General features: G+C 34.6%; 2 protein-coding genes across 2 annotated transcripts in view; one reads left to right on the top strand and one right to left on the bottom strand.

The window, feature by feature from the left end:
* The window catches only part of LOC144346511 (uncharacterized), a 75,829-nt gene that overhangs the window by 18,380 nt on the left and 45,061 nt on the right, over positions 1 to 12,388 (bottom strand). The window contains exon 2 of the mRNA XM_085506904.1: positions 10,824 to 10,848. Within this exon, the coding sequence (XP_085363030.1) occupies positions 10,824 to 10,848 (25 nt within the window). The remainder of the gene's footprint in view (positions 1 to 10,823; positions 10,849 to 12,388) is intronic.
* The window catches only part of LOC102807021 (CST complex subunit CTC1-like), a 42,672-nt gene continuing 41,168 nt past the window's right edge, over positions 10,885 to 12,388 (top strand). Inside the window, exon 1 of the mRNA XM_085506811.1 lies at positions 10,885 to 10,891. Coding sequence (XP_085362937.1) covers positions 10,885 to 10,891 — 7 coding nt within the window. The remainder of the gene's footprint in view (positions 10,892 to 12,388) is intronic.

Below are 12,388 nucleotides of genomic sequence, written 5' to 3'. Positions count from 1 at the left end.
AATCGATACCAGGAAGGGGGGGTAAAAGAAAAGTTATATAACATTTTATTATTTAATAATTTATTAAAATACATAAGTTTGTCCATCTCCCTGTGCTTCATTCAAAGTCAAAAGTTGACCGTGTCGGTGCCGGTCTGCAACTTGCCCGTAATATAAGCATGATCATGTGAAGGTAGTTAATACATTAATAAACGCTGCTCCTGTCACTGGTAGTATTTGCCATTTGATAGGAAGACGGCCACACAGTCATGCCATGTAGTCCCAAACATGAATATGACTTCTGTTTGCAAAAATGCACTATGTGTCCGCACTAGCACTTGCAATTTGTACATACAAAAAAAAGTTAGGAGAGACAACAGTGACATTCAATGCCCGGAACTGTCGCCTGGCACAAAAAAAAAAAAAAAAACATTTATAAAAATAAATCGGACTGCTCGGACTGATAAGTGTGATATATAGAAGATAATATTTGGTAATCGTAGTTCTAAGTAACTATTAAAAAATATCTATTTTCAATAGTAACTTAGAACTTACTTAGAACGATTACCAATTTATTATCTTCTATATGATCATGTGAACACTGCCTGTAACTCGATCAATTTAGCAACACGAAAAACAATTCATGTAAATATGCTCTAAATTATAAAACTTCATGTCCTACATACATACAACAAGCGACGTTCGCGTTATAACAGGCTCCGTGACGTTCGCGTCGCCGCAATAAGCTCGATGTGACGAACTTGTTGAGGTGCGTGTATTTAGTTCTTGCGACGTAAAAACCTGTTCACATCGTTGATATTGTTTTAAGCTTTTGCCATCCGTCAATAAAAAAGCTCTTTTCTAGAGAATTATTATATTATTAACGATGACTACTATACAGCCGACCAGAATTGCGCAAACCACCATTGCCCACATTCAACTACGTATGGTTGACGTCACAGAATCGCTTCCCCAATAGAGGGCATTACTAAAAGTTGAATTATCGCAGATTAAAACTTTTTTTTTTCTTACATTGTATGGGAACTGAAAATACAATATATATATATAAAGATCTCTGTTGGATCTAAAACGAATAAACCGCCAGAGAAGCAACCGATTTAAATCGACAGTTGTGCCAAAAGTCACATTCAGCTCAACAGTCAACAGCTCGACAGATAACTTGAAAACGAACTGCGCAAACAGAGTTGTGTATTGGAACGACATTTTTTGCACGTATCTACGTCATTTTGACGTCGCTTAATCACTTCGCCGATAGAGGGCATGACTCATGGGAAATGGTGAGAGCATGAGAGCAGAGGCACACTGTAACAGCACGGCAGAGAACTGAAAATCGAACTGCGCAAACAGTTCTGCGCACCCACAAGTATGACTTTGAGATATACATGGAAAGGTCAAGTTCTTCTAAACGAAACTATGTATATTGTATTCTGTTGGTCAGAATCGCAATCTATTAAATACTTAGATTGAAACAATAAATTTATTGCAAACAAAAAGATCCTGTTGTATTTTACATTGTGGTATTAAAGGGTGGTGGTCGTTGTACAGCGCGTGCTCGGTTTTCATGCAAACGAACAAATATAACCAGCCAACCAATGAGCACAGACCGTAATGACACCATCTAAAAATGTTCTAATGTGTTTCCATCGACCAACAAAAACCTCTTGTTTCGGTTTGAATTGTGAAAAATATTTATAAAAATAAAGGAAATATGGGTCATGTTGATAGATACTGAAATAAACATTTAGCTCATTACATTCTGAAGCCTGAATTTGAGAGACGATTTTGATCAGACTCCAGCTAACTGTTGAAAGTAACCACAGGTTTTTTTCTTTACCCCGATCATAGCAAGTTACGAAAATCATGGAGAATGCAGAGGCACTTATATTTAACTCTAGTACTATTGCTCAAAATGTTTTCAGTGACTTTTGTCAGTGACAAGTTAGTGCATGCGTTTGGGAACTGCGCATGCGCGGGTCTCTGCTTCAAAATATCCGCGCAGAGGCTTATGTACATTTTGTTCTGGTGTTTCGATTTTCATAGGATTTCCCTTGTTTTAGTTCGAATAAAGGGAATATAGTAAGTCGATCGATAGTTTATACCGATATCATGCTTGAGTTTGTGAAGCGGATCTAAATATAATTTCGAAAATCAATGGTGCCGGTGTGCAACTTAGCCGAAATAAAAGCATGATCATGTGAACACTGCCTGTAACTCGATCAATTTAGCAACTCGAAAAACAATTCATGTGAATATGCCTTAACTTATTGTAATCGAAGAAACGAAACGAAACGTAACGAAACGAAACGAAACGAAACTGGATGACAATCATAATAAAAAATAAACTGTAATCAGAGAAAATAGGTTTTATACGCACAATATTGACAAAAATATTCCGTTTCGTTCCGTTTCGTTTCTTCGATTACAATAAGCCGTTACAATGAACACTGTGACGTTCGCATAAAATAAGCGTAAATCCATAAAAAGGCAGATCTGGAAGGGACGTTTCGAAGTCAGTCGTCCGTGGGCCAACGTCGAATCAACAACGTCCCGTTTACGAATATTAAGCGTGTGATGGCGCTGTTTATTACGTTTCAACACAAAGGCGGCCATAGTAATCCCCTAGCTGAACGTCAAATGGCGGCTGAGTTGAAATTGAAACATGTACTGGTAACTTCAAACGGATTCTGTTTTGATATAGCCGGTAGAATAGTGTACAGAAGAGTGTGCGTTGAGGCGGCTGGGTCAAAATAGACGATGGATGCCTTATTAAAAAGGGCGACGAAAGAAGGACTTGGCAAGACGAGTGCGGTAGGTAAAATAGCGAGTCCATAATTATTGGGTACGAGTGTAGTTCATTTCTGTAGATATGGTTTATTACGTCCGACCGTATTCACTTACTTGTCGTTGGCTTCGATAGTGCGAAAATAGATCAAGACACTGTCCTGATGTATGACCCCGATATTACGTTGTCATAACCCAAATTATCCTCAGCTTCGCGGGCTGCTCTGAATGTCGACGTCCTCTGTCCTGATATGAGCCCCATATTAGGTGTGGGGGGGGGGGGGGCAAGGCAGAGCTCCAGAAGGAGTACCTACACTTTATGCAATTTTTTTTTAAATTATGCTAATTTATTCATGACGTAGCAGTTTCTGTGCTCATGAATATTCATTAATTTGTGGGTCATTACATTTTAAAAGGGGCGATATATTATTTTTGGGGGAAGAGTTAGAAAGGGGGATTAGCAATCCTTAGGGGGTCAATACAAAAGAAGGGACCCATTTGGAGAGCAGCCATGCTCCTCGTGTCTGTTGTTGCACGTGACCTACAGCTGTCAACTGTGTTAGTTCTTCGACTGTGTTCGTTCTTTGACGACTTCGACTGGCTTCCATGTGAGGTAGTATTCTTGTGTTCTGTTTTCCTGACTTGAGTTTTTGAATCCGCTGTTTATGATTTTAACGTCTTTCATGTCTTTTGTAGGAGTGTCCAATCCGTGATTCGAACTTGCGATCTTTGAGTTCCCAGCGCACTGTCTTGTCCACTGTACCACGAGTGTCTTCACACAGGAGTTAGGATTTAAGTCCTATTCATAGGACACTGTCTTCACTAGCATTCAAAAATCTAACTAAACATACTGGATTCGAACCAACGATCGCTCACATTGCTGACATAGTACAAATCAACTGAGCTATGTGGGTAGTCATGCAAATTAAATAATTTGTTGTCATATTTAGCTTTATTGCCAAATGGTGTTTGCGAAAAAAAGATGGGCAGGCAAGGGAATTGAACCCAGGTCCTCCTGGTCACTATGTAGAGAACTGACCCACAAGACCACAATGGATTGACTGGATGTATTTGCATTTGATAAGACTATATAGTGTGTATATATATAGAAATACAACATATTTCTATTATTGAGTTACAATTGTCCAAAAAATTGCCAATTTTGTGTTTTTACTTGTGTAAACTATATGCATGCCATAACCCGTTAGTGTACATCTTGCCAATTGGGTGTTTGCCATTTGCGTTGCCCATACCTGACCCGACCCTAACCCTAATGCCAAGACACGTTCCTGTTAATAATTCCGTTGCCCATACCTGACTCGACCCTTACCCTAATGCCAAGACACGTTCCTGTTTATAATTGCTCAACAATGATACTCTGTTGTGCACTGTCTGCGGGTAAGTTGCATTGATGTCAACTGATTAAACAAGTCGCGTTTAAGTAATTTCCACTATTAACAAGTGGTTAAATTGTGACAATAAATGTGTGGACAAATATTTGAGATTGATTTTGGTGTAGACAACTCTCGTTTAATTATTTTACACCATTACAAGTTGTTAAATTGAGAGAATAAATGTCTCAACAAATATTTAATACTTAGTTTGATGTAAACAACTCACGTTTGATTAATTCCCACAATTACAGGTTGTTAAATTGAAAGAATAAATGTGCGGACAAATATTTTAGACTTATTTTGGTGTAGACAGCTCTCGTTTAATTATTTTACACCATTACAAGTTGTTAAATTGAGAGAATAAATGTGTGGACAAATATTTTAGACTTATTTTGGTGTAGACAGCTCTCGTTTAATTGTTTTACACCATTACAAGTTGTTAAATTGAGAGAATAAGTGTGCAGACAAATATTTTAGACTTATTTTGGTGTAGACAGCTCTCGTTTGATTAATTCCCACAATTAAAAGTTGTTAAATTGAGAGAATAAATGTGCGGACAAATATTTTAGACTTATTTTTGTGTAGACATCTCTCGTTTGATTAATTCCCACAATTACATGTTGTTAAATTGAGAGACTAAATGTGCGGACAAATATTTTAGACTTATTTTGGTGTAGACAGCTCTCGTTTAATTATTTTACACCATTACAAGTTGTTAAATTGAGAGAATAAATGTATGGACAAATATTTTAGACTTATTTTGGTGTAGACAGCTCTCGTTTAATTATTTTACACCATTACAAGTTGTTAAATTGAGAGAATAAGTGTGCGGACAAATATTTTAGACTTATTTTGGTGTAGACAACTCTCGTTTAATTATTTTACACCATTACAAGTTGTTAAATTGAGAGAATAAATGTGCGGACAAATATTGACCATCATATTTGTGAGTAAATACCTGTTGTTTAATTAATTTCCACCTCTACAAGGTTGAGAGAATAAATGTGTCGACAAATATTTGATACTTATTTAGGTGTAAGAACTCGTGTTTGACCAACTTCCACCATTGCAAGTTGTTAAACTAATGAAATAAATATACTGGTATCATTGGATATTTGATTTAATTGTGAAACTTTCTAACAAAACGTTAACTGCTGGCTTCGAACCCTCAATCAACAATTCCGCAGACACGGTATAAATTCAACAACACCACAGAAGATATTCGTCTGTTGCCTGAATTGTTTTCGTAATATAGGGAACGCCATCGACACTTTAACAAAACTTACCTTGACTTGGGTCTTGTTTATCTCTTGTCACAATCTGGAAACTGTTGAACAAATTGCGCGTCGTCCAGTTTAAGACGTTAGTTATTTTATTATTTATTCATTCAGTTTTGTATGGTGCAGTTTTGTGAGGTTTATTATTTTTTGCGACGTTCTTTGTTTACTTGTTTACGGTTTGAGAGATTTCAGTTTATTTGATTTACGTTTTCACGGTAGCTCTGACCGGGACTCGAACCCACTGTCTTTTCAAGCTAATTTTGTTTTATTTTGATGGCACGCTTGTGTACCACGCCACGACGTTGGTCGTTAAGTGGTGTTCATTTTTCTAACTACTCCAGTGTTCCGATGAGTTGAACGGAAAAGCCAAAACGATTGCTGGTTTCTGATTGCTTCGGTTCTGGTGAGTGTGTATCTAGTGTGATTCGAACCCATGTCGTTTGTATTGGGCGTTTTTTTATTTCCCATGTTAGCTACGCCGTAATATGCAACCACTTCCCCGTTTTAGTGTGATTTTGAGTGTTTAATGATGTCTTCCTCACCCGTCACGCCATGACCCAGTTTCAACCACACGGCCATTTTGCAACACAGTTCGTGACCCTCGGCGTCACCCGACTGACTATATGAGCGTTCTCTTCAACTGTTAAGCTAGGATTTATTACCGTTATTATCATTATATTGTCACGTGATTTGTTTTACCTTATGTGTAATGTCTTAAGTATCTTTATTGTAATTTGTATATACCAATTCGTATATACCGAGGAAACGACCCCGATTGAAGGTCATGTATTTTATGACGTCACCAATTCGTGTGTAGGTACTGCTTCTAGATCTGTGCCGGGGGGCAATATTAAGTTTGGCCATTAAATCACTTATCTGATCATTGTCCTATATCTGTGTCTCTGTCTGCATGTGTTAAACATAATATGGTAGATGATCATAGCCTGCTTTCCCCTTTACCCGGCAAAATTATCTGGGATGGCGACAATCGGGAAAATTATATTAAAGCAATTTCTATTAAGAATATAGGGGAAAAACTTCAACATTATCAGATTTCTAATTTTGTTGATGTTGATGAAGCAGTGGCTAACTTCAATTCAATTATTATTAATGCAGCAAAGAGTTTTTTTAAAGTTATCAATTCAAAAAAAAAAAAAAAAGGCTAATAAACCAAAACATAAAAAGTGGTTTGACAATGATGTCAGTGAGGTAAGAAGAAACCTAATTAAATATTCGCATTTATCAATAGTATTAGACAAGAACGATATAAAATTAATAAAAAATACAAGCATCTAATTAAGAATAAAAAAAAGGAATATAAAGCTAATTTATGTAATAAAATCATTATGCTTAAAGAGTCTAATCCTAAGTGTTTCTGGAAGTTACTTGAGAAACTTGGTGATTTAGATAAAAACCCACAAAAGCATGACAACATCAGTGTAGAGTCATGGTTAAATCACTTTAAATGTTTAAATAATAAAGTTAACGTGGAAGATAAAAGCTTCTCACAGACTATTGTAAATGATATTAGTAGTATGGAAAGTTTAGATGATTACAAACACATTATTAATCAAGATTTCACTAATAAGGAAGTATTGCAGCATATTAAACTTTTAAAGTCAGGCAAAGCTTCAGGCACTGATATGATTTAAAATGAAATGTTGAAGCATGGGGCTCCCTTTATTATTAATTCTCTTACTAAAATGTCCACACAAGTTTTAAATTCAGGCATTATGCCATTACATTGGAACAGTAGTCTCATTATTCCTATTTTAAGTCAGGTAACCCAAAGGATGCTAATAACTATAGAGGCATTGCCATTTCTAGTTGTGTATTTAAATTATATATTATGATGCTAAATACTAGATTAACTAAGTACTTACAAGAAACTAATCAAATAGTGGATAATCAGTTTGGCTTCAAGAAAAACCATCTTACGACAGATAATATTTATATTCTTAAATCCTTAATTAATAAATATGTCAATTGCAAACTGAAAAAAATCAGGGAATTATTTTTTTTCATGTTTTATTGATTTTTCCAAAGCATTTGATTCAGTCTGGCGAGAAGGGCTGTTATATAAACTTCTTCAGTTAGGTGTGGGTGGAGATTTTTATAAGGCTATTAAAAACACTAAGTATAGCATTCAATTGAGTGCAGGGATTACTCCATATTTCAATTCAGAGGGGTAAAACAAGAGTGTGACCTCAGTCCTCAACTTTTTAATATTTTTGTTAATGGGATCTGTGACGATGTTAAAAATTTTGACCCTGTAGATTTAAATGGCTTGAAGCTCAATTGTTTGTTATATGCTGATGACTTGCTATTGTTTTCTACAACCCAAGAGGGGTTACAAAAGTGCATTGATGCAGTCCGAAATTACTGTAACAATTGGCATTTAAAAGTAAATATTAACAAAAGCAAAATCATTATTTTTAATAGACGAGGTAAAAACTTAGAAAACAAATTTCAGTTTTATTTTGATGCCACTAAATTACAGTGTGTTAATTATTATAATTACCTTGGCATTGTTTTTCAAACAAATGGAAAGTTTCATAATGCTATGTCTAGGCTACAAGACAAAGCCCAGAAAGCACTGTTCAAGATGTACAAAATGCTTTGGATCAGTGAGGAATGTTATTCTGTTAGTCTGGCTAAAAAACTATTTAACTCTATTATCAAACCCACAGCTTTATATGGGGCTGATGTGTGGGGAGGGGTTATGCTGAACATCTACAAGGGGTCTGGTAAAAATAAATGTACAGTTGACAATTGCAATTTTGAAACAAAACTTTTCTCAGATAAATTAATTCCTGAAAAACTCCACATGAAGTTCTGTAAAAGAGTTCTGGGTGTGCACAGGAAGGCATCTATTGACCCATGTAAATGTGAATTAGGTCAATATCCACTTATATTGGATATTTGTGTCTCAGTTATGAAATATTATCAAAGACTAGTATGTAAAAAAAAAAACAATTCTATCATTGATGCAGCCTATGATGAATCCAAAACTTTTGTGCATGACCCATGGCTTAACTTTATACAAAAATTACTAGTCATAACAGATCTAACTATTTCAGATCCACATTAGAATAATTTTTGTGATATTTTTAAAGAGAAGCTCAAATGTTTGTACCGTATGAAGGGGAAAAACAATTTGTTGAACAATTGTAAGCTTGACTTTTACAGGCGTTCTAAAGAAAATTTGAATTTGAACATTATTTAGAAAAAATTAAAAATTAAAATCATAGAATAGCTTATACTAAATTTAGAACTTTGCACATTTTCTTCCCATTGAATCCGGTAGCCACAAAAGCATTTTGAAGGAAAACAGGCTACGTAATCTCCATGAATGCAATGCAATAGGGAATGAGAAACATTACATTCTATATTGTAATAATTGTCAAATCAAAGAACAAAGATCTAGATTTCTTGCAGCTTTATACATCTATGCCCCAAAGCTGGAAGATTTTAGCATGGATGAATTATTTCCTATTATTGTTTCAAGTAATGATTTTTTCATTCTTAGCATTATTGCAAAATTTATTTTCTATATTCTCGATATGTTTTAGTACTGTAAGTTTTTGTTGTTCTGAATGTTTTGTTTTGTTATTGTTATTTTTGGACTTTACCCAAGATTTCATTGGTACGTTCCAAATAAAAAATTCTATCTATCAGAAATTCATAGTTTATTTACAAGCTGATAGCACCAATACCCATAAGCATCAAAGTATATAATAGGTCAGTCAGACTTGCTTCCACAGAGCACAGACCTGAGCTTCATAGGCATTCCGTAATGACTAGCTAATATGGAATGTGTTACAAATAGCATTGATCATTTCTTTGAATTACGTTTATTTCAACAATGGCATTCGTTTGAAATGCAGAATTAACATATCATATGTATTTGCCACCCTCTTATCATTGAACTACGATGACACAGCGATGACCATGATGCATTTATGCTTAGGGTGTGGATGTTCAAGCTCGTTACGGTCAAAAAAAAACATTCACTGCACGGTGTTCACACTTTCACTCGCATAAATGCTGCTACTGGAACGTGGCGACAGTAAAGATAGTAAAAAAAAGCCACGAAAAAGCCAGTAAATTAATTCGTACTGAGTCACATGTAATATTATTGGTCTTTCATTGGCAACTTTAGAGAGCATCTGGTCCGAGTCTCATTCCTGTTCCATTTACCGTCATATGCTGCGTATTTCTGAAATACGCTTTTTATCACAAAGTAACAGTAAACTACATGTATACTAAACACAGTATTCATTTTATTAAGGGACGAATAAGAGTATTTCTGGTTTGTATTTTCTTAGTAGCATGTCTCCTTTTCCGGTTCATGTTTTTGACGTTTATCCAACAAAATCTCAACTCGTACACTATTTATTGTCATAAATACTATATATAATCACTGCTGTGATATTCATAGTCACATACATCCATTTTGGCATGACATAATCAATCTGTAAGTCCGAGAAAACGCATCTTTACTTGAGCTTGGCTGGAGCTGTTTACTACAGCGTGACTTTCAAGCAAATAATCCTTATTGTTTAGAAGCGTATTTATAGTATACCTGAACCTTTAAAGCTTGGAATTCCTATGTGGATAGTAAAACTATTGTCAAATCTATCACACCTATAGTTGAAACTAAGAAGGATCCAAACAATTTACATGTAATTATATGGGAAATATATTCATGTACTTTATGGAGGAACACTTACCTAGGTATTTTCATGAAATCAATGGAAAATGTCGTCTTTGGGTGACATGCCTGACATGTGATCTAATTAAATGTACATAGATTGGTGAAGGCACTGATTTATGGTATCTACATGTACGGCATACGACCTGATTGATGTATATTAATTGGTAGGAGCCACTGATTGGATGGTTTCTGTAGGCATGTGAGGTCGGCGGGCAATCTGGTTGAACTTGATGCATAATAAATCTTGATTAAAACACATGTGCATACATGATCATAGGAGATAATTTAATTGTTTTCATATCACAACTTTTAACATTGCTCGGGTAAAGATGCAATCCATAACTGAGTTACAGCTTTTAAATAGTATTTTGTGAATCCCAAAGAAGTTTATTGATGAATGAATTCTTTGCAAACTTATTTTAACACCACAACTAAGAAGTAAGTCTTTTGCTCTTGTAGTTTTTATTCACAATTTCATTAATAATTAATCACATTTCATAATTTTGGGAGATCATTCATGCTAATATAGCGATGAAATCAAAATGTTAATGCTTTACTAATTTATCTGTTTCGTAAAATGGTGATTTTCAGGAGAAGAACTGGCTGACTAACGCATACACTAGTCTCAAAGAATGTGCCTTTAATGCAGACGTCGGTGTGAACGAGTCAAGTAAAGCTACTATTGGAATTGTCAAACAAATAATATCAGGTAATGACTGGTTAGAGGAGGTTGATATTTGAAAAATATAATAAAAAACATTCATGACATCGGTTATTGAAATTAGGTAATTTACATATTGTAATGTATATGTAAATTCCTTAAATTTGCATATGGTTGAAAATAATTATATATGTTGAAATTTAGATTTTCCAGTGATTATTGGTGGTAGTGCAACAAATATTTCTAGAAATATTGTCCACCACTCATAATGCAAGTGACCTGGCAGGTACATAGATAACTTTCTGTCAAAGGTTATATTTCATGATTATTGTACATTAAAAACCATTTAAACATTTCTGGAAATATTGTCCACCACTCATAATGCAAGTGACCTGGCATATATAACTTTCTGTCAAAGGTTATATTTTTGATTATTGTACATTAAAAACCATTTAAACATTTCTGGAAATATTGTCCACCACTCATAATGCAAGTGACCTGGCAGGTACATATATAACTTTCTGTCAAAGGTTATATTTCATGATTGTTGTACATTGAAAACCATTTAAACATTTCTGGAAATATTGTCCACCACTCATAATGTAAGTGACCTGGCATGTGCATATATAACTTTCTGTCAAAGGTTATATTTCATGATTGTTGTACATTGAAAACCATTTAAACATTTCTGGAAATATTGTCCACCACTCATAATGCAAGTGACCTGGCAGGTACATATATAACTTTCTGTCAAAGGTTATATTTCATGATTCTTGTTCATTGAAAACCATTTAAACATTTCTGGAAATATTGTCCACCACTCATAATGTAAGTGACCTGGCAGGTACATATATAACTTTCTGTCAAAGGTTATATTTCATGATTATTGTACATTGAAAACCATTTAAACATTTCTGGAAATATTGTCCACCACTCATAATGCAAGTGACCTGGCAGGTACATATATAACTTTCTGTCAAAGGTTATATTTCATGATTATTGTACATTGAAAACCATTTAAACATTTCTGGAAATATTGTCCACCACTCATAATGCAAGTGACCTGGCAGGTACATATATAACTTTCTGTCAAAGGTTATATTTCATGATTATTGTACATTGAAAACCATTTAAACATTTCTGGAAATATTGTCCACCACTCATAATGCAGATGACCTGGCAGGTACATATATAACTTTCTGTCAAAGGTTATATTTCATGATTACTGTATTGTACATTGAAAACCATTTAAACATTTCTGGAAATATTGTCCACCACTCATAATGCAGATGACCTGGCAGGTACATATATAACTTTCTGTCAAAAGTTATATTTTTGATTATTGTACATTAAAAACCATTTAAACATTTCTGGAAATATTGTCCACCACTCATAATGCAAGTGACCTGGCAGGTACATATATAACTTTCTGTCAAAGGTTATGTTTTATGATTCTTGTTCATTGAAAACCATTTAAACATTTCTGGAAATATTGTCCACCACTCATAATGTAAGTGACCTGGCAGGTACATATATAACTTTCTGTCAAAGGTTA

Source organism: Saccoglossus kowalevskii, chromosome 13 (genome assembly GCF_978046115.1).
Source record: "Saccoglossus kowalevskii chromosome 13, keSacKowa6.1, whole genome shotgun sequence".
Taxonomy (NCBI): Eukaryota; Metazoa; Hemichordata; class Enteropneusta; family Harrimaniidae; genus Saccoglossus; species Saccoglossus kowalevskii.
The sequence above is the reverse complement of the archived record's forward strand: the minus strand, read 5'-3'. Positions and strand labels throughout refer to the sequence as shown.